At 42.0% G+C, this 27,864-nt stretch overlaps 2 protein-coding genes across 3 annotated transcripts in view; both read left to right on the top strand.

Moving 5' to 3' along the window:
- ttbk2a (tau tubulin kinase 2a) overlaps positions 1-8,829 on the top strand; it is a 30,136-nt gene extending 21,307 nt beyond the window's left edge. For both annotated transcript variants that reach the window (XM_084044401.1, XM_084044402.1), the window contains 2 exons: positions 341-1,308; positions 3,929-8,829. In XM_084044401.1, coding sequence (XP_083900527.1) covers positions 341-1,308; positions 3,929-4,376 — 1,416 coding nt within the window. In that variant the 3' untranslated portion in view covers positions 4,377-8,829. The remainder of the gene's footprint in view (positions 1-340; positions 1,309-3,928) is intronic.
- A 3,194-nt stretch (positions 8,830-12,023) lies between these two features.
- cdan1 (codanin 1) lies at positions 12,024-27,784 on the top strand. Its single transcript, XM_084044731.1, has 28 exons — positions 12,024-12,104; positions 12,857-13,590; positions 14,075-14,281; positions 14,917-15,104; positions 15,247-15,360; positions 15,525-15,603; positions 16,356-16,476; positions 16,627-16,736; positions 16,930-17,019; positions 17,121-17,196; positions 17,402-17,607; positions 18,521-18,653; positions 19,210-19,353; positions 19,674-19,840; positions 20,458-20,539; positions 20,876-20,965; positions 21,097-21,151; positions 21,361-21,497; positions 21,980-22,083; positions 22,448-22,597; positions 23,397-23,460; positions 23,562-23,640; positions 23,900-24,126; positions 24,708-24,815; positions 25,126-25,189; positions 25,932-26,146; positions 26,606-26,713; positions 26,931-27,784. The coding sequence occupies exons 1-28, from the start codon at positions 12,027-12,029 to the stop codon at positions 27,039-27,041; spliced, it is 4,041 nt and encodes a 1,346-aa protein (XP_083900857.1). The 5' UTR covers positions 12,024-12,026; the 3' UTR covers positions 27,042-27,784.
- The last annotated feature ends 80 nt before the right edge of the window (positions 27,785-27,864 follow it).

Below are 27,864 nucleotides of genomic sequence, written 5' to 3' on the forward strand. Positions count from 1 at the left end.
TACTTGCCGGTTTAGTACTCACAGCTTGACTGACACTGCCATAGCACTTGTGTGTGTCGGTCCGATAATGGTAGCTATGGCATTGCATGCGGTTGCCAAACTAATCTCCATTTTCAATACCCCATAATATAAAAAATCCTCTTTTTTGACACATCACTATCAGGCTCTTGCTGCAGAACTACAGCACAACTCGACATGTTGTAGTCGGTCAGCAACAGGCCATTGACAATTAGAATATTACTCCCATTTTATAGTGTGGCTCTACATTTATACTGAAACCCATGTCTCCTTCTCTTCCCTTCCTCTTCTATCCCTCTACCTCTCCCCTCCCCTCTTCCAGCTGACGGCCCAGCGCCCCTCTGGGCTGTCCTCCCAGGGATCAGACAGCGCTCCACAGTGCCTCCTGCTGGAGAGGCACGGCGATGCTGAGACCCAGCAGGCCCTGGAACACACCGCCGACATCCACTCACCCCAGGACCGTGTGCCCACCCAGCCGGGCACACCCACTGAGACCCTGGTCAACGGAGACAGCCATACCAAAGTCCAAAGCCCTGTGCCAAGCCGAGTGTCCTCCCCTCGTTCACCCCATTCCCCTCACTCACCACGTTCTCCTCGCTCGCCCTCCTCTCCACGCTCTCCCCTCTCCCCTCACAGCCCTGTGTTTGCCAATGGCCACCTCTCCCCTCCTGTTAATGGCCAGGGGGACACTGGCAGCAGAGCCTTCTTCTCCAAGCCAAAAGACAATGGGAATGACTCTGGCTCCCCCAGCTGTGCCACCGAGCCCCAAGTAGGGGAGGAGAATGGAGGAGAACAGAGATGGGCTCCAGAGGAGACCAATGGCCCAGCCTCCTCAGCCTCCTCCCCCATCGCCCCCCGTAAGAACCCCAGCCGCAGGCAGAGTCGCATCCCCGTGCTGGAGCCCTCCAGCTTGCTGGAGCCTCCTCCTCCGGGCTCTGCTAAAGAGAAGCTCCTGCAGAAGAGAGCGAGCCTCCATGGCCCTGCTCCTTCTCCCACCGCCTCTCCGTCCTTGTCCACTGACCGGCGTGGCCCCATGGCGGCCTCCCTCCCCAGGGACCAGCTGTCTTCCGCCTCTGACCGCTCCCAGGATGAGGACTCCCTCCTGGGCTCCCATTCGGATCGCCAGGGAGACGACGCTCCCTCTCTGTCCTCCTCCTCCAGTCCTCTGTCCCGCAAGAGCAGGATCCCTCGTCCGGTCAATCCCACCCCTGCTCCCGAGCAGCTGGCTGCCCACTTCCTGCCCCGCCCACCCCCTGGGAAGCCACCAAGCCGCCCCACAGCAGAGAACAGGTTGGTTCTTGTAATTGTTGATTTCATTAGAATAACCATGAATGAATGACTGAGTATTATGTATAGGATCAGTTCACTTGGAGGCAGCTTCATTAAGACCATGAAAAAGCTCATGGTCTCTATAGCATAGTTCAGACCAAAGAAGTTGAAACTTGGAGTGATTTGCAACCAAATTCCCCAAACAGCGGTTTGCAACGTTCTAAAACTGGACAGTCCACATCAGGTGATGTTAATCTTTAATGTTTCCCTAGCAATGGCTCTTGTCATGTCATGTCAACCTATTTCCTTGATGCATAAACTCCAGTGCCTGAGCACAACCTTTCTCCTGTATCTTTTTAGCTATATATTGTATATTTTACGCTTCATTTCAGTTATATTGTAGACAACCAACTAGAAATTCTAGCAACGTCCCTCCAGCCGTGTTTTTTCAATTACTTTTTTATTGTTGTTTGTTTGTTTGTTTTGAAAATGTTTTATTATAGTACAAAATAATAATAAAGATGAAAGAATTAAGAAGAAAAAATACAGCCCCCTCGCACATTAGAAGGGCGATATCAGTCACCAGGGTTGCGTGTTTTCAGTGAGTCTAACATAAAATGGAGTTTGAAGTTGAATGGGTTTATATAGGTGAGGGGCATGTCTGATCAAATGAATATCAAATATCTAAATATTGAATCAAGCAACTTCAAAACTGTCGGGGTTGCACACAAAAGCCAGACGAGACGTTAAAATGATCCCAGAAGTGTTTTTCTTTTTAAATAATGTTTTCATTCACAGTTCAAAAATTCTGACATCTCAGTTGTTAAACATTAAATTCCCAGTGCACTTTTCTCCCCCTTTTTCCCCCCTTTGAGCTGCCCAACAGACACAACAAGAAAACACACAAGACAGAACATGCAAGTATACTAAGCAGTGGGCTGAGGTTGGGGACAAAGCCACAATTAGCACAAACTAAGAGCCCAATATCATCAAATAATAATAATCACAAAAGAGTAAGACAGAAGAAAAAAAGACAACCCCCCCCCCCCCTCCAAAAAAACCCAAAGAGAATAATAATATTAATAACAACAATAATAAGTAATATTAGAAGGGGGGGTGGACTCAATGCATATCAGTTCAACTACTGTAAAGTAATGATGTTTACTACTAACCTACCGTACACAGGTATAGGTATAGATGCAAAATAATCCATATGCCAGACTTTCCAGAAGTCCTGCTGTCTATTCTTAGATAGACAGATAGAATACTTGATTGGCAGTTTAAAAAAATCACAACAATGTCATTCAAAAACGGCAACATGGATTATACACAAAAAAAGCTGTAGCTTGTTTCCATTGTGGTCCACCTTGAGACATAGAACAACAGGCAACAAACTGTGAAACAACCATGAAACATAGAAAAATAAATCCTTATATATAAAGTTGGGAGCAATACATATAGGACAAGAGGTACCCTAAGAGAAGAATCCAATGCAGAGTGGGCTATCCGGAGTAGGGATCTAACTATGTGTTAAGATGGAGCCATGATTTGAGGTCATTCTTAAATCTTGCAAGAGAATTTAGGGATTTCAGATTCAAAAAATGTTTTCCCCTTAAGCGTCCCGAAACTGGGGGGAATGAGATCATATAAACTTCCCCTGGTTGAGTACCTGTGAGCATAATCCTCCCCGCCAGTGCCAAAAAGGCATAGGCGAGGGGAATGGGGAACAGAAAACCCCAAGCAAGATGAGACTGCATTTACAACTGAGTGCCAAAATGATGACACAAGACTGCAACACAGCAGAGAAAATACATCTCGTTGTTCATTTTATGTAGTTTTTCAGCCGTGTTATAAACTCTATGTATAGTTTTGAATTGGGATAACTTATGGCGAAGGTTATATGAACAGGTGTGTATTTTACCACATATACTGTATAAAACCAATCTTCGAGTTATCTGGAGTGAAAGGTCTTGTTCCCATTTCTTCGTAGTATTTTCAGTGTTAGCTGGTAGATATTCTAAAAGGCCCTTATAAAAAACAGATTGATCTAAGAGACTTTACAGGCGCCCTTAGAAGTAAGTCAACTTTAGATGGTTTACATTAGGTCAATAAGAGATTGTTGCTTAGATTGGACCATGTGCCTAACTTCAAAGAAACTAAATAAATGTGTAGAAGGGATAGTGCACAAAATCTTGCATTTCTTTAAAAGAACAAAAGATGCCATTTTTAAACAAGTGATTAATTTCTTTGATGCCTGCATCATACCAGGGTTTGAAGGGTGTTATCATGAAAGGATGTTGGGAGAGGAGGATTATTCCATATGGGAGTGAATGGAGAGAGTGATTCCTTATTATGTCACAAATCTATTGATGTCTTTCCAGATTTTCCGGCTATTTAATACGATGGGATTGCCAGTGATACGTTTAATAAGTGTTTTAAAGTGAAATACCCCTTTACCTAACCTGTGTCTTATTCTTACTAAACTTTTACTAAACCCAACTATATGTAACCGAACGTATGTTCCCTGAGCCAGAATCAAACCTAATAATACTACCACTATACCAAGACGAGACCCAACTAACATCCTCAGTCTGTCCAAACACAGCTAATTAGCTTTGTTTTGTCATATTGTCCCACCCAGACTCAGGCGTTTCCGTATCCGAGCAGGCAGCACCAGCGACTCAGACCTGCTCAGCTGCCTGGCACAGCTGATGCATGGCTCCCGCGGCTCGCCCCTCCACCACCGCTCCTCGGCCCAACATGGAGGCTCTAGGATGGGCGTCTGCAGCCTGACCAGCTCCCCTCACCACCACCACCATCACCGCAGCTCCAGCGCCTCTCCACGCAGCTCCTCCTCCCTGCAGCGCTCCGTCAGCTCCTCGCCTTCCCGCCACGAGCACCGCGGGGGCGGGGGAGGTGGCTGCAGCCGCTCGCCGCCCAGCTTCTCGGGCTCGCCGCCTCCCCGGCGTTCCTACCCCCATCACCAGGAGACCTGCTGCAGCCGGCAGGCCCGTGTGGGGCCCTTCCACCTGTCCAGGGGGAAAGGCTGCAGCCGGGAGGGCAAATGCTCCAGCAAGCTCAGCAGATAGGCAACCTCCCGACCGCCCGGACGCTAATGCCGCAATAGCAGCAGAGGAGAGGAAGACAACGATCAGGATGGGGGAAGAAGGGACTCCCTAAAACTAGGTGTTTCGCCTGGGGACCGCCCCTTACGCCCTGCGTCACACACGTGATGCGCATTCTCGTCGACTCGCACAGGGTCGTCTTGTCAAGCTAAGCTAAACTAAGCTAGGTACTTTGAACGTGGAGGTTTCTGAACCAAAAATAAGTTTCATATCAATATTCAAGTACTATATGCAATTTCAAAAATATATAATAGATAATAACTGATTCCCACCCCATCGGTATGCAACTCGGACAGGGCATTTGTCAACGCCCGTGGCTGCTCGTGGGGGCACTTGTTCGGGTTTGCCTCTAAATGCCTCACTGTCGGCGCGCCTGCCTTGTTCAAAAGCATGTACTGCTATGTCCTGCTATACCACGCCCGTCTGAGTGAAACACCTATAGTTTTAGTGAGTCCCTGGGAAAGAAGGCCACAATCAGGACGATGAATGTCTGAGTCTTCCTGTTAGAGTGTAGTTGGTCACACAAGAGAATTCTCACTTCCCTCCTCGCCTTTGAACCTCACCCACTTCTCCTACCCTCACATTGTCCACAGTCTTTCCATTTTGCACACTGTTTTGACTCTCCTTTATGTTCCCGGTTCGTATGGTACCTAATCAAAAGGGGTGGGAGGGACATTTATGAATACTTAGTTTAGATTGTTCACCATGTTGTAGAGTAAAAGTAGTATAGCTGTAAAACTAAACCAATTGGTTTCCTAATTAAAGGAAGTACAGTTGTTTATGAACCAACGGACAGGTCAGTGGCCATAATTATATAGCTCTGGTTATTTAGTCTGTACCACAGTAAGCAGTAACTCATTTAACCCCATTATTAATGCACTTGTCTTATACTGATGGTATATCAGTATAGCTGATCACTACTTAGTTAAATACTAGTGCGACGTCAACCCAATTATCTCCTTTGCATTGGAGATTGCAGGCAAGGTATCACTTTTACTGTACAGTATGAGAGAGATGCATTAAGCCAGAGTAAATGTACAGTACTATTTATTGAAATGTTATTTATTTTAACTCTTAGCAGTGGTTAAGGCTTCCCACCCCGCCTCAGATCGTGGATGTATGGTCCTGTGTCCCTGGCATTAATATTAAAAGTTTAACAGGAGTTGCTTTAAGGTGACCCTTTATAACAATCATGTAAAGCTTTGTGGGGGACACACACCTACCTGTGCCTAGTGCCTACTGACTGATTTATACTTGGTTGCGTGTGGTGTTGTGCACCAAAAATAGCAGATCTACAAGCTCCTAAGCGCGATGTGTTGTGCGCTTGTAGATTGTTTGTTTTCATGCACGATACCCGCGCGCAAATATGTATAACTCAGGCTTACCGTGTTGCTAAGGGGGAATGTTAACACTGAATGAGTGAATTACAAGTCACAATTACTTTAGCTTTACTCCTTTACGGAGATTGCTTAGAGACTGACCCCATCGACGTACTGTAACATGTTTCTCAATCCTCTTCTTACAGTAGTGGTAGGCCTAAAGAACACAGGCACATTTATTATGAAACACTAATTTATTATTAATGTCTATAGACACAGATGTGTCTCAGCGTGTGCCTTGGCACTTTGGGCAGCTTTTGGGTTCACTGCGGTATGTTTGTAATTAGAACAAAAGGGACCCAAAAACAAATAGACTTAGCATTAATTTGTGCCAGTTTGTTAAGACAACCCTTTTCACCTTGATGTAACAGTATTGTTTTTGCCAAAAAAGTGAGTGTTGCAAAGGGTTTGTAAATCAAATCTCCATTTGAGCAAGAGTTTACTTGAATAATGAGTATTTACTATTTGTGATGATGAAAAGGGAAACTTTTGAGCAAAGCCAACTTTAACTGTCGTGTGATATTTATAAAGGACCAATGACTAATTTTCCGATAACATATTGGAAGAAATGTGAATTTAAAACTGCAAGGAAATAGTCATGTCATGCAATGTCAATATTAAGTATTCCACATGTAGGCTATGTCATACCAAATTATGTTCCATGCCTCTGAAGTGAAGGAGAACGTGTTTTGTTTTTATCCATTCACCTTGCGCCAGAGATTGTCTTTTATACAAAAACGACAAAGTAGCTCTAGTATTGTTTTGAGAACCACTTACACTATTTATTTCATGTTCCTTACTCAAAACACCCTTCTTGCCACTCCTCTGCTTGTATGATACTGTAATATAGCTCCCAAGCTTCCAATATTACGCTTTGCATGCTCCAAAGAGAAAAGATTGGGGGGAAACCCTCATCAGAACAATCTTCTGCGATAAAACGACATGCCCGGTCCCATCAACCTTCATTTAACTTGTGAAGATTTGTGCTGTGAAAGTGATTTCTTCGACATATTACATGTGCATTTTAATTGCAATATGCTGGTATTATTTGACCCCCCCCTTTATTTTCTTCCCCTTTGTGCAAAGTCTAAAAAAACCTCAGTTTGCTAGTCTCCTCTCCCCATCTGATCATGAACACTAGTTAAAAGCGTTTCAAAACTGTGTTGACTAGAATGTCGCTTAAACGCGACTGCCTGTATATTTTCATCAGTGCATTTGGCTGAAGACCATCTTGCATACATAATGCATACAGTTATCATATGCAGAGAAGACTTTTGTTTTTGTTGCGTTTTTAAGAACATGTATTGTAGGAGACTACAGTATACCTGGGATGAGAGCCACAGTATGGTGTGGCTGCACATATAGATAAGAACAATGAGTTATTTTGATTGATATTGAACTTGTGAGTATTGAACTTTCTAATATACGTATGCTCTAGTATCTTAACTAGGCACTATTGCACTGTAGACATGAAGCGCTCTGGATTGTTCGGCTCACATGGATCATGCAGGTACCTACACCAATCTCCCCGAGCAGATATGATGACTCATCCTGAGGTCAGACAGTGTTCAGTCAGTCAGCCGCCTTAATGTTTCTTCTGTCCCCCTCTGTGCGTAGCGAGGGATGACTGAGCCTTGTCTGTCTGTGCTGGAGATCATTCCAGTGTTTGGCCAGCTGAGCCCTTCGGTCAACTGTCCCTTGTCCTTGGAATGGCATGTGTGGTCTGTCGCTATGGCTGCCTATGGCTACATTTGAAATCAAGGCAGGATTTTGCTGTTGACGCTTTCGGAATCAATAGCATTGCTCATTTGTGATTGCTAAGGCTATACTGGAGAGTGCTCGGTGAGAATTAAATGATTTAAGAGCCAAATGGTGGGAAACAAGAGCACAGTGTCAAGGAGTGTGATGACTGATTCTTTAATACAGGTGCTTGCTAATTTCCATATATTGCCAACGATCAATCTTTGAATTCATCCTCTTAGATTGATATATTTTAAGCTTACAACTTTCAAGGTATTTCAAGCTTACAACCTTCCGAACACAGTTGCTCAGACCTTTCAATATATACCTGTAAATGTTTAAAGTATTTATTTAAACAGAATCACTATTGTAAACCATAACTTATTTGCTAAAAAGCTTCGGTTAAAGTGAGAAACGGACACTTAGACAGTGCTGTTTTAAGAAAGGATAATCGAATTTCCTCTCTTTGTTTTTAATCTTTATTATGATTATTGCACAAAGTGGTGTGTAATTGTAGTGTTACCTTACCAATCAGATGACTATTTTGTCACTTTTTTGAGTGGCTTGCTGATGGCAAGGGCATCATACACAGCTTGCCAGTATCTCTAATGTGCATCTAATCTAGTGGTTCTCAACTGGTTTCACAATTGCACTCACATTTTGTGTTAACCATGAAGTAAATTAAGGACCGAATATATTAATGAAATAATACAATATTCCTCTGTTAAACTTGTTGTGCCCTGTCAGAACATCTTCCGTCCAGGTTTTGGGTCCTGGCCCACCATTTGAGAAACACGATCTCCATGGTTGCAGGTACCCACAAGTTAACACAGCAAGGCAATGTTGTTGAACAAATAGTCGAGGTGGAACTAATCAAAGTTTTGGAGTGTACTGTCACACTTCTCCCATGTCTATTGGAATACTTGTTTATAAATAATACTGAGAACAATTATTTGATAATAATTTGATCAAATTTGATCATTTTCCCAACCACCGGTATGACTTCAACTGTTGAATGTTTATTTATTTTTATCTTATTAATAATTTTTGTTTCTGAATGGTTGATATTGTTTGTGTGTAATGCAATGTATGTTAGTTATGGTTTTGAAATGTAACTGTACAGTCACAAGGAAAGAATGTATAAGTGGAAGTTTTGCATTGTACATAACTGTAATTATTTATGTTTATTCTATCATTTGTATCATATCAATGCCTTGTACAGTGTTTCTTTCTGTTGGTTTAAAATTATTTTGTATTTTATTTTTATAAACTGGTTATAAATAAAATACTCATTCGGCATGCAGACACAACTTGTTCAAGCATTTTATGCGTTGACCACAAAGTGAAAGTTATAGTTCAAGTGTATCCTACTATAATCCTACTATCCTACTATAATTCTAGTAACCTCTGTAGTGGTGGTGAGTACGTGAGTGAAGATACCCGGTTCTCCTCACTGGCTGGACCAATTGCTCTGATTTTGCACACAGCCATTGACCATTACCATCTGAACGCAACTGTGCAGCCCGTTTTTCAATTTCATCAAATCTCAGCTTCTTATTAGCGTTTTTGTGTCAAACACTGTTGCCATGGTTACGGGGCTGCCCAGCTATGGGACGAACTGCCTCCCGGGTTGCCAGATCATGTGCGCATATCCCCCCACGGATGCGCTGCGCCGACCGGGTATGGTCTAGTTATTCTTAATTACTATGGCCCTCCTATAAACTTTAGGAAGCCATGGGGTTGAGAAGAGCAGATCAGGGAGAAACGTTTTGGACATTAGATTAGTTTCAATGGCCAGCCTTGGACACTAAAATGGCTTGGTTTCATTCTTGAGGGTTATATTTCAAACATTATAGCCCAATCAGACCAATATACTAGTGGACATACCTCTGAAAGGCCATATATGCCATAAAAAGCATATTTGGTTTTCCTCCTGCCAAAAAGTGATTGCAGCGCATTTCTGCCTCAATGACTTGGTTTCTTTCGTCAGTGTTATATTTCAAAATTATAGCCCAATCAGACCAATATAAGAAGAATGGACATACCTCTAAAATGCATTATATGCCATGCATTATTACTCCTGCCAAAAAGAGATGGCAGCTCCTACCTGTTTACTGAGAGGTATTTTCTGCCTCAATGACTTGGTTTCTTTCTTCAGTGTTATATTTCAAACATTATTGCCCAATCAGACATATAACGGTGGACATCCTTATATTAAAATTGTCTAAAAGTGGGCGGGCGGACCACAGCCACGTCACTCTGACTCAGACATAACCATAAACAAACCAGATACGCCCATATATAGGCAGGACCACGGCCAGATCAATATGACTCAGACATATAACCATAAACAAAACTGATACACCCATATATAGGCATGTCACTATGACTCAGACATAACCATAAACAAATCCGATACGGCCATATATAGACATACTGTATGGAGATCCAGTTGTCCAAAGCCACAGTTCCAATATACCCATATACGGTCATGTGCATATATGGGACCGACCAACTTCAAACTCGGTGCGTGCATTGGCAAGGACTCAAGGGAGGGCGGTGCCCGCCGCCAAGTAGTTCGGATATGCGGTTGTCCAGAACCGCCTATCTGACCGATATGTCCATATAGGTGTATATATAGATATCCAGTTATCCAGAACCACCGATATGCCTATATATGGGCATGCCAATATATGAGCAGGTTCTTTCAGGGTGAGGGGAGTTGTGAGCTCTTCTTATGAGAGTCTTTCCATAAACTTCTGCTGGACAACTGTTTTGAGACTGGGAATACATGTGGAGAAGTTCATCTAAATGTCACTTACACTTACAATAACCTTTTCACAATAGCTGGAATCCTCTGAGGGCAAAGCAGACAAACTGTGGCAGTGTATTTTGGTAACACTAATAACACTACAGAACTGATAAAACCCCATTTGGTTGGTTTAGTTACATGTAACAGGACCCTCTAGTCTGGATCATATACGGGTTGAGTTAAATGAACATTCAGGTTTTTACCTTGTACTCAGTTTATTCACTATAGTCACCACAGGTAATCATAATACACAATACAATAACACAATAATTATCACCGGTAATAATAATATATAATACAATAAACAATACAACTATTAATAGGCACAGGTAATAACAACAATATATGATACAATAAAACAATATAATATATACAGTAATCATAATACATTCAGTGTCATTGTCAATTATGTCTCTACTGTGGTCCACCAACCTGTTCCATGATGAGACATGCCAGTAAGTGCAATGTGCAAAGGTGTATGGGCCTGTTGCAGAGTCTGTTCTGTACAGCAGTCATTAAAGGCCACAAAGCTCAAGACCACTCAAGACTTGTCCCAAGCCTCATCCACGTCCCCGGCTGGGTCTTTGCATGCGATTGGTCAGCCATGTCCACAGCATACCAGAACGTTTCAGACCTGGAGAGCTGGACTGGCTGTCGTCTGGCCTGTGCTGCCCCCATCCTCACCTCTCCTGTGTTTGGACAGTGCTGGTGTTTTGGGCAGGTGAGCGTCCCCTTCAGGTGTGTCATCCTCTCCTGGATCACCTCCCTGATGGTCTTAACCCACATCTGTTTGGCCTCCTTACTCGGCACCTTAACAGTCCTGTGAGAGGTGGGGGTCCTTCCTGCCCACAGACAAAACAGGGATCCTGTCCAATTTGCTCTGTCACCCCTAACTCCGATGTCAGTAGTAGTACCTTGTATTTGTACTCATATTTGGTTCTGCCAGCAGAGTCTTTCATCTCCTTGCTGAAGACCAGTGAGTTTTCAAACAAGAACAGGTGGTAGTTGTGACCCTTACGACTGAGAGACATGTGACTCTATGCATGAAAGGCTTGGGGTTCACCTGGAAACTGTTGTGGATGTCCCCTTGGACATCCAGGTTCTCATCCAAACTATCCGGCATCATGGCAATGTTCATGGCATCGTTAGCTTTCTTTGGAACCCTATAGCATCACCTCCAAAGCGTCCTCAAAAGTAAAAGTACCCATTATGTACAATGTCCCATTTCACAGGTTTCAAATGTAAAACAAACTTTTGAAAATACCAGATCTACAAGCTCACCTCACATCACGAAGCGTTGTGAGCTTGTAGATCTGCTATTTTCAAATAGCCAAAATTTAAATAGGGCTGGAGTGATTCATGAAATAATAACCTGAATCTACAAAGTAACTAGTAGCTAAAGTTGTCAAATAATTGTAGTGGAGTAAAAGTACAATATTTGCCTCTGTGGAGTAGAAGTAAAATTACTGGCAATTGGAAATAAGTAAATAAGTAAAAAAGTAAAAATACGTAATTCATAATTGTACTTAAGTACAGTACTTGAGTAAATGTACTTAGTTACTTTACACCACTGGGCAAAACCATAGACTGTATCATGGGCAAAGCATACCCTATGATGCACCAGCTCCGTGACGTCACCCCCCTTTCCCATCAGTCCTACAGCCACGCACCTCTTTCAGCAGAATGGCGGCTCTTTTGGAATCGCTTCTTCTGAAGAAAGTGGAGCTTAACAGGGCCTTGCATTGGCTGAAAAACACAGAGGTGAGTAACGCTGTCATTAGAAGTCGCACAGGTGACAACAACGTTCGACACACGGTGGTCCTCGCATGGCCCGAGACATGAGATGACATCAACCCACAACAACCGATGTAAACAAAACTTTTAGCTAGCATGCTAGCTGGCTACGCTAACGTAACGTTGGCTGCATGACTACCAGGCTACGTTACTTTGCTTCAAGTCAATGCAGTTCAAGAATTCATAATGAACCTTTTAAAAGCTTGTGATAGCTGTTCGCTATCAACATATAAGTCCCCATGCAGGGTTTAAAGCTACAGTGTGTATTCAACCTAGCTGCAAGCAACTTCCATTCAACCTGTGTCCTCTTGTGAGCTAACAGGCTGTTACTGTCCGAAACATCCAGATGTTATGTTGGGTTGGGTTGACTTGAGTCGACATAGTATTTTAAAATGACCAATGTTGATTATATGATAAATTCGACTAGTATAGACCAATTATTTGTTTACTAACATTGAGCCTGGACGCACAGGTGATTGTTTCACGCAATCAATTCCCAACCTGTTTCGGGGTGCACTGGTTTCAGCACACCCCAACCCCCTCTTGTGTGTGTTGGCTAGTGAGACGCGTCCTAACGAGACCTGATATAATGGGTTTCGTTGCGCGCATACTGGCTGCACGCAGCCAGTATGACGTCGTCTGTTAAGGGGTCTATTATTTATTTATTGTTTTGCATATTGTCAGAAAGCAAACGTATAGACTTTGTGTCATTCCAACAGGATGGTGACTGCTTGTCACTCAGTGAAGATGTGGTGACAGTCCATAGGCAGGAGTTTGTCCCTTTCCTCTTGAACTTCCTAAGGGAGCAAAGCAGCCGAGCCTTGACCCATGGCCCCGCAACACCCGCCAAGACCCCCAGGCCGGCCGCACACTCTCAGGGCATCTCCAGCGAGCGCAGGGGTGGAAGGTCTGCAGGAGGAGGTTCTCGTAATGCCAGCAGGGTCCAACTCTTTTCCCCTGCTCCCTCTGTGTCTCCTGGAGCAGAGTGGGAGCCTGTTGGCCAATCTGGGTCCCACTGTCTCAGTGGGGTCAGCGACTTCAGCAGCCCCTCGTTCACCTCGGCATGGAGTCCCACCTGCAGGCCCTCGGGTTCAGAACGCCGACCAGCCCAGAGGATCAGTCTCGGGGACTACATGGTTTCCCCTCCTGAGGTTCAGCACAGCCCCAGCCTGCCGCCACAGAAGGGTCGCAGGAGGGGTGGTGGAGCCATGGTCATAGGAGGACAGGGGAGACACGGAGGAGGACGTGGCGGACACCAGAGTGAGGACATGGGACGATGGGAGAGTAGCGGGAGGAGATCGGGTAATAGAGGAGGAGGAGGAGGAGGAGGAGGAGGAGCAGTAGGGTACAGTAGGGTCAGTGAGCAGGTTTCACCTTCTTCGACTCCAAGTCAACTCAACTTCAGCAATTTGGAGGAATTCCCCCCTGTTGGCTCATCACCCGTTTCAACCCCGTAAGTAGTGTACACACAATGACAACAATTTCACATCAGGATAATATAATGTGTTGCCATTCATGTGTTATCTCTCACTGTGCGTTCATAACAATCTACATGAGAAAGTAGTTGAAAATGAATTTGCTTCAATGTATGCTTTCCAATATTCATAAATTTGACTTTATATACAGTATATATATTTTTAACAGCAGATTGTCCATCACATCAGGATAATATAATGTGTTGCCATTCATGTGTTATCTCTCACTGTGCGTTCATAACAATCTACATGAGAAAGTAGTTGAAAATGAATTTGCTTCAATGTATGCTTTCCAATATTCATAAATTTGACTTTATATACAGTATATATATTTTAACAGCAGATTGTCCATGAAGTGTAGTCCACTGACAAGATATTTATTAGTAACTAGAGACCTAATTAATTCAATTTGATTGCTTGGCTCTTGCATTTTTCCATTACTGTCTCTAATATGACCTCCAGAATGACCAAGCCATCCCGAAGAATAAACCCAACACCGGTCAGTGCTGAGAGGCCACATTCCAAACCAAAGAGTTGCTTCACCTCCACCCCATTCAGCAAGCCCTCCTCTCCTCCGTCAAGTGGAGAAGCCCCGGGGCCGGAGGGGCCACTGTCAGTAGGCAGCCCTCTCAGTCTGCAGGAGGAAAGGGAACTGCTCAAGAGGGAAAAGTAAGTGGACATAAACCACCATTTTTTAATTTGTTCTTTAAAGTAGATTCACTGATCCCTCATGACAAATTAAAACGCTACTGTAGCCAAGATAATACAAAAGGAACAAAGGTGCATAAGACACACATAAATACAATCTTACAGATCTGGTTATCAAAGAATAGTCACTCACTGTACATTTGCTAATACTGTATGTACGGCTCTACCCTGAAAAAAAGTCGAAGACCCCTCATTCGACAGAGATTGTTTGATTCAAGCAGTTAGCGTCTCGTTTCACCTACTTCTAAGTTAGTCTATCTACTTCCTGTAGGTAGACTGTAGGCAAAAAAAAATGATACCGATCATATTACAAGTTAACAATAGTGTAAATAAAAGTGGGTCTTATTTCGAATTCCGCCCAGTTTTTAGAAGAAATAAGATTTCAATTGGAGCTATTTTGATGCTGGTCAAAAGTAAATAAACAATGAATGGACATGTTTGGACAGTAAATTGCAGGCAATTCACAGGAGTGGGAACTGGGATATATACCGTACTGTACATGCATGCAATCAATAACGCTGATCGCCCATGGGTATGCACAGTCAAGCCATGTGCAAGGTTTCACCTAGCCTTGTTTTATCATCACTTGTCTCCAGGTCCAAGCGTGCTGCTCAGCAGTCCCCTCTGCTCTCCTCTCTGGAACTGTGCACTCCTACCAAGTCAGGGCTGAGAATGAGTTCCAAGGTTACTCCAGACACACATGCGCTGAGTCCAGAGCCCACCAAAGTCACCCTTACTTCTGAACTGGACCTCCTTGCAGAGCTGTACTGCATCTGCATTTCTGGTAAATAGCCACAAGGGGGGGCTAAACTTTATTAAGCACGTTGTGGTTAGGGATGTAACTCAACACGTTTTTAAATGCCTAACTTATCCATAGATGATGATGCTGATGATGATAAACCTGATATTGTGTTTCTGTGTTAAAGAAAACCTGGTGCCAAATATATTCCTGGAGCTTTTCTTTGTGGTGCAGTTGCTTACCTCCCGATCCCCACTCACCTCTGAGGAAGATGAAGACAGTCTCTGTGCGGTCAGCCCAGGTTAGTATTGCCTTCTTGTGTTGTAAATGATGATCTGTTTGAATGAATGTAGGCCTATAATATGAGATGTTTTCTTCTTCCATTTAAGTGCTGAATGACTGTTGATGAAATTGCAGTATGCTGTCAATGATTACCTACCCAGCTCTTTTTTTCTTTTATTTCAGGTGTTCTGGAAAGAGGTTATCTCAGGCACATACACAACTGTGTGTATTTTGCAGTGAGGGTGCTGGAGAACCAGTTTCAGTGAGTCATAGAATTCTCTTGTTTATGGCGTTTGTCCCATATACATGCACAAGTCCAGTCCTTGTAATTGTAATGTGTTTGTTCTCTGTTTTTTTATCTGTATTTCTGTCCTTTGTTGTTGTTGTTGATCCACAAATGTTGGACCATGTAGTCTCATACACAAATGCAGAAGTCCAGGCCTTATAGCTTATAATTGTAATGTTCTTTCTGGTTTTAAATTTTTTATCTGTATTTGCATGCTTTATTGACCCACAAATTATGTCGTGCTAAATGTACAGTACATTATAGATAGATACAAGCAGAACATATCAGCTTGCCTGATGTTGCCAGGGTTATTGGCAACATCAGGCAACGTGTCGCTTGTTAATCAGCATGTTCAGGTTTAGGTACCCAGCCATGGTTCCTGTTGTGTAGACCAGAGCTTGATCGGCAAGAGTTAAAGAGTCAGGAGAGACAAGAGACAGGAGGGAGAGTCAGTGAGAGAGGGAGGGACGGAGAGAGAGAGAGCGCCTATTTCACCTATGCAATAACCCAGACACAGCTAGGCACGGAAATGTGAACACGCTGACTGACATGTCGTGAAGCAATGCGTTTGTGAGTGGCTGAGCGCAAGCTTATAATGCGTCTAGAAGCGCACATTTTTTGCTATAAATTTTACTTGAGTACTACATTTCCCCATTGCCATATAACTCGGATTACTAGGGTCAAATTGTCTCTGCACTAAATCCTAACTAGTTTTCTTCATGTGACAGCTTGGTAGCTCAGCTAGACAAGTGCACCTTACGGCTGCTGGCTGAGAACGAGAGGGTGGCCTGTTTCTCTCTAGCTCTCAGGGACCGCCTGACACAGGCTCAGGACACCAGCACAGCCAAGGTACAAAACATACATGCTACTTTTACATAGAATTCTGTACATGTAATGAAAATGCTCCATAGGTGCATTGCAGGGGTTGGTAAAAAGTGCTACAATAACTAATCTCTTGACTATTTAATTTGCAAAACTATTTATGTTTTTCCCTTCCAGCTCTCTCCTTCAGTTTCCACATTCATCCATTCAGTCCCATTCCAGCCTGCCACTGACAATAGGTCCAATTTCACCAATGATAAGGCCTTCCACATCTTTAAAAAGCAGAGGTACTGTATATATATATGTTGTATTTCAGTAAGGAACTTACATCAGTAAGTGCCTTACTGATGTGCATTCAGCTATTTTGTTGCCAGAAATAGTATATGCACAGTCACATGTGTGTATACTGTATAGGTAAAATGCATGGGTAAATTGAATTCCTGTGCATAAGATATTTTTAAGATATGTTTTGCGTTACAGGGATATTTTCTATGCGATCTTACGAGAGTGGGAGGACTGTCACAAAGAACCTGGGTGGAACTTTGAGGTGGTTTTAGGCAACAGGATCAGGTAAGCCAGTGAGCCATAAAGTTCCACATTCAATTTCTTTGTGATAAGACTTGCTAGCTGCAAGCCACCTGATGCTAAAATGACAGGGTCTCTCCTTTCAGAGCAATGGTGAGTCAACTGACGTCTGCAGGAAACCACTCGCATTTTGCCCGTCTTTTCCTCAAGCAGCTGGAGCAGGTAAACCGTTTGTTGGCAGGTCACACTCACACACCCAGTAGGTTGAAGCGCTAAGCATTCCGCTAACCCCAGCTCATTTTTGACACAGGCATTCTTTTCCCAGTACATTCTAAAAGTACTGGGATAATTGTTCACATACATCATAAAAATAAACTGTCACACATAACACAAAACCGTGACGATTTCCTCGGTTCCTTTCCTCCAGATGTGTAAGGGCCCCCGTGTGAACAGCTCTCCCGGGGACACCCCCGACGCTGACCTACTGGGCATGCTTGGAGCTGACAGCCTGGGACGACTGAAGCGGCTGGAGGAGCGTCTGATTCAGCCCCAGGGCATCGTTGGACCCTGTCCTCCGCCGTCGTTTCCTGGCCACCAGGAGTTCTTCAGGGACTTCCTTCAGATGGCCAGCTGGTGAGATGACATCTCAAAGTATAAATGACACTATTTGGAGCCCATAGTATTGCTAAGATCAAATACATTGTCACAGTCTAATTCAAGTGTCTTGCCAGGAGTAGATACCCCGGGGTGGGTTAAGCTACAACGACAAAGCAAACTGACATCATGGTAGTCCTGAGATGCTGCTAATGAAATGAAACAATGATGCTGTATTCATTTAACAATTTGGATTATTTTTGAACATGGTAAATGCTCACAAATGATAGCAAGTTATCGGAAATCAAACATACATCTTCACATGACTTAATATGTTGTTTACCCAGTAGTAAAATAAAACAAAAACATACACATTTTAATTTCATAATTATTATTTTTATATCATTGCAACAAAGACGTTCACAATTTCTGGAGCTTTATCCGCTTAAGCCCAGTATACTGTGTTGTGTGACGAACAGCAAAAACAGCTGATGTGTAAGCTCAATCTGCATTGAGATATGCTATTTTGTAATAATTGTAATATATTATTAATATATTTGCCTATAATTAAATGCCCAAAATAGTAATACAAATAATGGCAGGTTGAAAGTGGTTAAATAGCACATATTATTCTAGAATTGATGTTGCTTGATCTACTTCACTTAACCTACTTCTTATTTCAGCCAACAAACGCAGTGTATTTATCATAATGCAGAAGGTACACAGTAAAATCATTAGTACAGTAAAATTACCCAAATGGTCACTTACGGGTCAATTTGTATTGAGTTAAATGAACACTCTTTACTGTCTTTACTGTGTATGGCCAGCAACAAAGCTACAACAACAAACTGCCTCACTGAACCACTCATGCAATTTACCTTATGTAGGCCTTGACCTAATAATAATGCTTGTCTGTATGTGACCTAACATCTTCATATGTGTTGCATGCCAGCTGCCAGCTGAACCAGCACCTGAAAGACAGCTTGTGTCAGCAGCTTCTCCAGCTGGACGAGGTGTCCATCCTGGGCCCGACTGCCTCTACTGGGGAGGGAGAAGAGGAGGCAGAGGGAGACATAGAGCAGCAGGTGCATCATGGATACTTAGGGCTGTCACGATTACAAATTTAAGTTGATGATTAATTGTCACTCAAATGATTGTGATTAACGATTTAATTGTATGTTTGGCATTGAACATTGGAACATACAGTATGAAGCCTGTTACGCTTCGTAATCAAAAATTGCACAGGGCAGACCTGACAAATAACTGAAATATGCAAAGAAATGATTGACATATTCAATAATTTTATACATGTAAAAAAAGCTGATCTACAAGCTTACAACGCGTCACAAACGCGTTGTAAGCTTGTAGATCTGCTATTTCTGCTTTTTTTTTATATATTTGAGAATGTGTGAACTTTTTTCAACATGGAAACGATTATGACGATTATGCAAAAATAATTGCGATTAGACGATTATGTAATAATTGTGACAGGTCTATGGATATCGGGGGGAAAATTCATTAAAAAGAAAAAAGATTAGTAATATTTTTGTAATGGCAAAAAGAAGAAAGAATTCCTAAAATATCATCAATCACACTTCTTCACTTATTCTATCTCACCATGTCTGTGTACTCCTTATTCAGGACGAAAAGCAGAGGTTCTCTTCAGTTCTGCTCCTGGCCCGGCTCCTGGCCAAGTTCCTGGGCTTCATCTCCTTCCTGCCTTACCAGACACCTGAGAGGCCATCGAGGGAGATACAGGAGAGTGCAGTGGCCCTCCGCAGCAAAGTAGGAAAGCAATGACAAAAATAGCATGTGACTTATCATACTTAAATGTGGTTTGATGTACTGAATTTAATCAAATCCACTCTCAAAAATGTGTCTACCTTTTCTTGCACCAATTCTTTTGTCCCTTGTGGGGAACTCTACTCCCCTGACACAAGCTAGACATGTCTTTCTTCTTAGGTTCATTGTTTTAATTTTGTGAACGTAATTATTTGAGCAGATACACAGTGTGTTTTTTCTTTTCTTTTTGCAGTTACACAGTGCATTTCAATTGTATTCAATGAATTTAACATCTCACTCATTCTCTGTCCTCCGTATCTCAGAGTGCTCCAGTGCTAGATGTGTGCGCTGTGCTGCGTAACAGTGTGCAGAGGAGGAGGACCATTCTAACTGTTCCCTGGCTGGTGGAGTTCCTGTCCATGCTGGACTTCACTGGACCCCTGCTGCTGTGCTACAGGACTGCATTGGGCATGCTTCTGCTGCTTTATAGGTCTGTCTATTTGTTCTGTGTCAATGCACAACATTGGCGCTCGTGGGAAAATGAAGAGAAAACACTGCAATTTTGCAGGGTGTCTTTTGGGTGTCTTTACTATATCACTCCAGTTCTTAAATCCTTACACTGGCTCCCTGTGTGTCAAATAATTGATTTCTATGTACTACTGTTGGTCTATAAAGATTTGAATGGTTTAGGGCCAAAATATTATGAACCACCTAGATCTCTCAGGTCATCTGGAAGTCTGCTTTCTGTCCGTAAAGCCAAAAGTAAATGTGGGGAAGCAGCATTTAGTTTTTATGCACCACATATCTGGAACAAACTCCCAGAAAACTGCAGATTTTTTGCACCACTCTTATTTCTTTTAAATCACAACTAAAAAGAAAGACCTTTCTGTTTGCTGCTGCCTTTGATTTTGTTATTTTTACTTCTTTTGTTTGATGCATCCTAATGTCATTTTATATTTGTGTTTCCTTTGCTTGATGTTTTGTGTAAAGCACATTGAATTGCCTTGTTGTTGAAATGTGCTATGCAAATAAAATTGCCTTGCCTTGCTATATCTGCAATGTCCTGGCTTTTGATTCCTATTTCTTTTGATTCCTATTCCTATTTAGGCAGATGGTCCTGGGCAAGAGTAGTGAAGTTTGTTACCTAAACCAGCTCCTCATGGTGGCTGTATTGGGTTGGCTCTTCCAGGTGAGACGTGTACAGGGTACAGGACCATGCAGTTGTATTGAACCATCCAAATACTTAATGTGCCCCTGTACCCCTTATTTTTGGACTATTATAGACCACTTATATTCATAATGATCACTTTAAATGCTAATTTATACAGCATAGCACAACCCTTTTGCTTAACAAAAATATTAAATTAATACATTAAATTAATTGAATTGAAAAAATTGACTTTGAACGCTTTTTGATGATACATTGGCAATAGGACATTTTTGTCAAGTGACACTTGTCAAAACTTAAGGATCAAGTATAATTAGCCTTTATACATCATATGTCTATTTAATTTGTATCTTCCAGATCCCAGTGATACCGGAGGACATATTCTTTACTAGCGACTTCACTGCAGTCGCTAAGCTGGAGGACAGCAGTCCCAGTACTCAGGGACTTGTAAGTTATTTTTTTAATGAGATATCTGTATTCCTCTCTAGAAAATACACTGTAATCCCATTGAATTGATCCCTGTTTCATTTCTACTGAATCCTCCTCCTGCTTGTTGGGGTTTCCACTACATTTTCCAGGACTGCATTCCCCTTGTGGACCAGCAACTTCTCTATACTTGCTGTCCCTTTCTGGGTAAGTGCAAACAGTTGTGGTTAGTTTTATTATTGATAATTGCATTTGATACTTTGATACTGATAATATACACATTAAACATTGCTCTGTATTGGATTCTGTATAGTTATTGATCATTCTATCAATTAATATAATTTTGTTTAGTCAAATAATAATGTAATATTGTTAACAGTAATTTTTATTTTTATTTAATTTAACGTTATTATCAGGTGAGTTCCGTAAGCTGCTGGCTGCCTTTGTGTCTGGAAGCACAGCAAAAAGTGGGGGAATTATCCGCAAAATCACTCCGACGTCTGCTGAGCCCAAAGATAAGCCCCCTACTAACAGGTCACAGCAGAAACTAGAGGCAAGTCACTGAGAGAGGCAGCAAATAAAGCTATGAGATTGAGTGAATTGTTTGCATGCTATTAAACTCAGAATGAGAATAGTAACATCCATTCAATCATCATTCATTGTGAATTTGTCTTGAAATCAAGAAACCAGATTCCTGAAATAACCCTTAAGAAAACCATTTATAATGATGTCTTACGGTCTGAATGTAAGACAGAAGTTAACCATAGTTTATATTCATCAGACATTCATGTATTTTCTTAACCTTGTTCACAAAAATGCTCCTATAGTCTCCATAATGGTACACCACAACTTTAGAAGAGCGTGGGTTCCATTGTATTTCAGAAGCTGTCAATATGATGTGTAAGACCTGAAGAAGACTTTATTTTTTATTTTGAGAATTTTAGTTTTCTTCTGAAACATTGTTTTACTTCTTAAGATTTTGTGAATCCGACCCCATAAGTTTAAGTGTATGTATTTTTTTTTGTCTTAATGAAGGTCGACCTTGAACAAGCTTTCTTTCACAACCAGCCTCCATCTCTGCGGCGCACTGTGGAGTTTGTTGCTGAGAGGGTTGGGTCCAATTGTGTCAAGCATATGAAGTTAGTACCACTGTACCGTGCATGTGTGCGTGCGTGCATGCTTGTGTCCACGACATGAAGCTAACTTTGCTTTTGTCCACTGGCCATAGCGTATCTTTAATTCCAAAGTATCACTTTCTATTTTAGCAGCCAAACTGTTGTTAACAATCAATGAGAACCCTTAAACAACAATTGATTATCTGTGCAAGTTGCTGCTACCATTGCCAAACTTTGCATGCACAGTCTACATTTTAAGCACTTGCTGTTGGCGAACTTGATTTTACCCTTAACTGATCTGTGTATGTGAATTAAGTTCTAAACTTTTAGTTTTAACCACACTGAGCATGATTGTATGTCATTTTTATAAACGGTTGTGTTGTTTCAGGGCTACGTATGTGAATGAGCTGGTCCAGAGAGGAGAGAAGATGCTGAGAGATAGACTGGAGTCCCCTACCCCCAATGCTCTTAAACTCAATGACTCCATCTGTGTTCAGCTGTGTGATGGAGGAATGGAGGCCCTGAAAAGAGCCACCAGGTACCACAGCTCCTTATTGTGCCCAGTCATGTTTCCCATCTTACTGGACCAATACAAGGTCAAACCTAGCCTTAGATTATATAAAAACTCAAAGCTCATAGAGCTGGCCTCCAAATGTCTCATTATTCGCTGTCTGTTTATGGGTGTTTTGACTATTACTGTCGTGTGTGTGACTGTCTGGGCTACTTGCTCTCTTTGTTACTGTTTTTATCAGTTATTTATCAAAGTGAATGAGGAGTCATCACTTGGTCTCATTCTTTCTGAGGTTGGTAATGATAGGCTATTTAATTTGGTTTTCTTAAAGATCTTCCATCACATACAGTGTAACTAGCAGACTGATTTGAATTCCTACCCATTATTTTGTTTAATGTCTTCCATATATATGTTGTTTAATCTGTATAAATCCATAAAACCAAAACCACTTCATAAGAACAGTCAGTGTTGGTGTAACTAAGCGATTCACAGACATGATTTTACACAAGCTACAATACAACTTTCATGAGTTGGCAATTCCTGGTTTTACATAGATATGGCTAATGTTACTGGTTCTCAGGACATGACTTAACATATTGATATATCATTAAGTGTTGGCCTTTGATAAGATAACAATCGCACCGCAAAGAGCCTTGACTTGTTTTTAATTAATCGAGTTTTCAACTAACTGTTTGGAAAATGCACAGAATATCCGCAGCTTGAAAAAAGGTATTTGGAACAGCCCTATAGAATTGCCATAATGTTTTTCTCCTGTTCGAGTGGTTTAAATGTTTCTTTTTGATCATATTCTCATTTGTGTCCATAGATTCTGCAGCAAGAAAAGCCCAGAAGCCATAAGAATGCTTCTACCGGAAGAGACCTCCCCTGCTGTGAGTTCTATAATGCCAGTAACCTTCCTAAATAAACAAACACCTCTCGCCAGATTGTGTGTTTGGTCAATTGACAACTCATGGCTGTGTCTTCCCACCAGGTCCTGACCACAGCTGAAAACATCACCAAACGACTGGCCACTGAAAAGGCCTGCACCTGGCTCTCTGCCAACATCACAGGTAGCTGGAGAACAGACAGAGTAAACGCTTTCTGATTAGTCTTAGAAGTATTTTTCCTGCTTGGCTTGGCTTGGCTTGAAGTTATTTCTGAAACATTTGTCTTTTTCCACCTAATTGCCATGTATTGTGTATGGATAGGGAAGAATGGTTAAAAGCTGACACATCTAATAACATTTGCATCATGCATAGAATTTGCACGATACTTGTCCCAACGCCTTGTCCCTTACCTGATCATTTTATTTCCTTTCCTCACTGTCAGCTCTTATAAAGCGTGAATGGAAGACCAGGTTTGATCGCGTGATGAAGTCTCAGGCCAATCCTCCAGGGTCCGATTCAGTGGATGTGGAGGGGGTTGGAGTCGGCATGGCCACCCAGGAACAGCCCATCACCCCTAAGAGAAGACAGGATGTTGAGACAGGGACCACCTGTCCTCCAGACTGCAGCCACAGTACCCCTCTGCCCTCTGATGTCCTCATAGATATTAAGGTACACTAATGTGAGAGGATATGTTGCTAAAAATGTTATTGACATTAAGGTAATTTATGAGGGAGATGTGTTGTGATGTATGAAATGTACAGTAACTACATAGTTTGATTCTAAGATATAACTATACTAAAATTCGCTCTCTAGGCGGAACTTTTTCTGCAAGCATATTTTTCTGCAAGCATAGACGTTTTCCTTAGATTTCCCTGTTTTTGTTTTCCCCAAGTTAATTTTGAGCTCACGACATTAACACATTGAGTGCCAAAAACGGTCCGGACCGTTTTTCATATTCCAAACAAGGTGTGCCAAAAACGGTTACGGCCGTTTTTGGAAAAAAATATGAAAAATAAAAAAAAATCTTTTTTTTTTTTTTTTTTCACTCAATGTGTTAAGCAAAGTCCAATCTCATGTTATTACTGCATTATATTGCCTAGACTAGGGTAGGAAAATATTCACGAATCACAATCAAACCTCCAAAGATAGAAATCTGTTCCTGATTAACATAGAAGTGGATGATTATAGTTTTATATAGTATCAGTCAAAATAAGATTCTGCTTAATTCTGTGCCTCTGGGTTGTGTTTAGGAGGTTCTGAGCATTGCAGTAGGACCCAGGACAGACCAGGAACTGGTTTCTGGCTCTCAACTCAAAACTTTACTGGCGAGACTGGGAGACACACTGACCTGCAGAAAGGTGCAAGAGGGTCCAAGATATGAAAGAGAGATAAATACAGCAAGCACTAATAGTCACACATAGGATTATTGTTCCGTTGCTGTTTCTTTATAGTTTGTAAATACAAATCTTATTTAACTTGGTGTATCTGAGCTTGGACACATCTTTGAGCTGGTTTGTGACAAATGGGGGCTTGTCTGGGATTCTTGTAGCGTTTATTTCCTGTTATTTGTAATTGGATATATCTGTCCCTAGATAAAGGCTGATCTACTGATCAAACTTTTGATAATTTAGTCGACTCTGTGACTCATTATCTTGTCTTTCCTCAAAGTTCTTAACTCCAGTGTCAGAGCAGATGCTGCTTCGCTCCACCGTCCTTCTGGCCTGCAAACTAGGTGAGAGAGCCAGCACTATAAACAATGTGTGTGTAGGGCAAACAAATGTTTATTATGTCCTGTTATCATGTAATCTTATATCTTGTTAACTTTGGCTGTTATGTGTAAACTATTGAACAAAGTTTGTTTCCTGTGTTTGTCTCCTTATGTCCTTTAGTAACTTTGGAGAAATACTGTATAAATCATGATACGTGATTATATTTCTCATTCTAGCTCTTGCAAAACCATATCATGTGACTTTTAATGCATTGGTTTTCATTTGACTTTTAATGGATTGGTTCTCAAAGTGGGGTGTGGGGACCCCCAGGGGTCCTTGAGGGAGTTCCAGGGGGTCCCCAGCTAAATTATGGATACCAAATAGACCCTTATGGGTCTGTAACTAACAGTGTACAAATGGAACCAAATGGACCCTAATGGGTCCATTTGGTTCCATTTGTACACTCTGAGTTAAATTAACATTGGTTTTACAATATAAATTGGGGTCCCAGAGATAGAAATGCCATTAAATGGGGTAACATAACTTGTCAAAGCATGTCAAACTGGGGGTCCTTGAAATTAAAATGGTGCAGAATCACTGCTAGAGCCGTACAAATCTTCTCTTATGGGGGTCCTTGGCATATCTTTTCAAATGGGGGTCCGCAGGCTAATAAGTGTCAATTTGGGGGTCCTTGACATGAAAAAGTTTGAGAACCACTGTTTTGATGTATCACACTGTAAACTGACTGCCAATGCGTTCACTCAGTGTCTGGAGAGCTGCCAATATCCTGTCTCCAAGAGTGCAGCAGTGGCAGTAGGGTTGCTGCTGTAAGCACTGGTGCAGAGTCTGTTCCGCATGTCAGAGGTGTGTTGGAGCAGCTGGCTGCACTGTGGGAGAGAGATTGCTGCTCATCTGCACCGCTCCACCTGCTTCTCACCCAGCTCACTGTCACTGCCGTGCTGAAGGCCAGTGACATAGAGGTAGGAAGATCACACAGCATTTCAATTTCAGAAATGATACTTTGGCGTTTGTGATTGAAACGCATGTTGTCAGCAACACGTGGTGCATTCAATCCACTGCTATATACTGAATAGCAGTGGATCCCAACTTCCAGGATCCCCTGGTAGTGCCGGGTTTCCTTAATTGCATTCACCTGGTCAGGGACTAGTTTGTCCCGACAGCATATAAAACCATAAGTAATAGTGATACCTGAGGACCGGAGTTGGGAACTACTGGTATATATGCATCATGTGAGTGTGATCCATGTGTTAAGATTCACCCCTCTTACATATCTTACATTTGATTCCAGTGTTTTTTATTGTCTTTCTTTCTATTTCTATTATTTTTCCCCTCCCAATCTAGTCGTTATGCCTATTCATTTCTCCTCACACATTATTATTGGTATTGTCTTATAATTTCACCTTTCCATATGTGATCAGTGGAACAACTACCTGTTCCTGGTGAGACGGCTGGTGGACAAAGGCCTGCTGAAGGAGGAAGAGGTGATGACTCAATGGAAGAAGCTGTCCAATTTATCATTACCAGTGGTGAGGGTCTTTCTTCTCTGGTTGCTGTTGTTGTTTTCCATAGTACTTATCATTATGCTCTCATTGTAAAATCATTCTCTCTTTTGTCTTTTGGTCTCCTTCTTTCCTTCCTTTTGTTTTCCATTTCTCTCATTTTTTTGTCTTTCTTTTATCTGTTTTACTGTATGTCCCTCAACCCTCTCTCCTTTTGTCCTCTCTCTCATATATATCTCCTCAGGATTTTATAGAGAACCTTCATCTGCGGTCAGAGTCTGCCAGCCCCTCTGAGGTGCAGAGTGGCGTGGACATAATGCAGGTCTCACAACAAACAGTAGAGGGCGCTACTTGACCATCCTCCCCAGAGCCCATCTCAGAGTGATCACCACAGCGTTGTAACTCACAGGCATTATTACTGTGCTGTGAAAGACACATCGGTGATCTGTTATTGTTAACTGGCCACTCTTCAGGCCAGGCTTTGTGCATAGGTTTGTATAGCTCTCCACACTCAGGCACAGTCTGTGCAAGCTACAGACCATTGTTCTGTACCTGCTATGCGACATCCACCTATTCACAACGCCCTCTGCTCCTTTGTAAAGGTGCAAATAAACCATAAAGTCCTGCCACTCAGGATTAGAAGATGGGGGCATATATGGATGATCTGTGGAGATAACAGTGTTCTGATTTCGAGATGGGAGAAAGGACATTCCTCAAGCCAGAGGGTGTATGGCACGGAGCCTAGTCTAAGTTGAATTAAAACATTCTCTGTAGGCTATCTGGGGACACAACAGAATCATGAACCATATGGGTGGGAAGAAATACTGTAGTGAGCAGTTATTAAAAATGGTGAGGAAAATGTGATAATTACTGTTTCAGGCCATTCACAGAAAAAAGGTAATTGTTTTAGTCCGGCACTTTTTACATAATGCCTTTGACTGGCAGCACTAGTGATCACATAATTGTTTCTTGAATGCCAAGGCTGCATCTGTGACACTTTTTTTTAGTTCATGTTGAACGTGTTATACGTGTTGCTTCTAAATGACTGAAATGTTATGTTGTCAGACAATGAAATAATAAAGATGTATTCTATTAAAAGCTTGTATTGTGCTTTATTGAATAGCATAACCATCTAGTATATTCATAGAAAAACATGGCTTTAAAACGTTATACAAAAT

This window comes from Gymnoscopelus microlampas (assembly GCF_963454915.1).
Source record: "Gymnoscopelus microlampas genome assembly, chromosome: 20".
Taxonomy (NCBI): domain Eukaryota; kingdom Metazoa; phylum Chordata; class Actinopteri; order Myctophiformes; family Myctophidae; genus Gymnoscopelus; species Gymnoscopelus microlampas.

Excerpts from the sequence above, each read along its gene's own strand:
- cdan1 (XM_084044731.1), top strand. The coding sequence starts at position 12,027 with ATGGCGGCTCTTTTGGAATCGCTTCTTCTGAAGAAAGTGGAGCTTAAC. Across the intron at positions 19,354-19,673 it reads CAGTGGCCCTCCGCAGCAAA|AGTGCTCCAGTGCTAGATGT; the intron begins GTAGGAAAGCAA and ends TCCGTATCTCAG. Across the intron at positions 24,127-24,707 it reads ATGTCCTCATAGATATTAAG|GAGGTTCTGAGCATTGCAGT; the intron begins GTACACTAATGT and ends GGTTGTGTTTAG.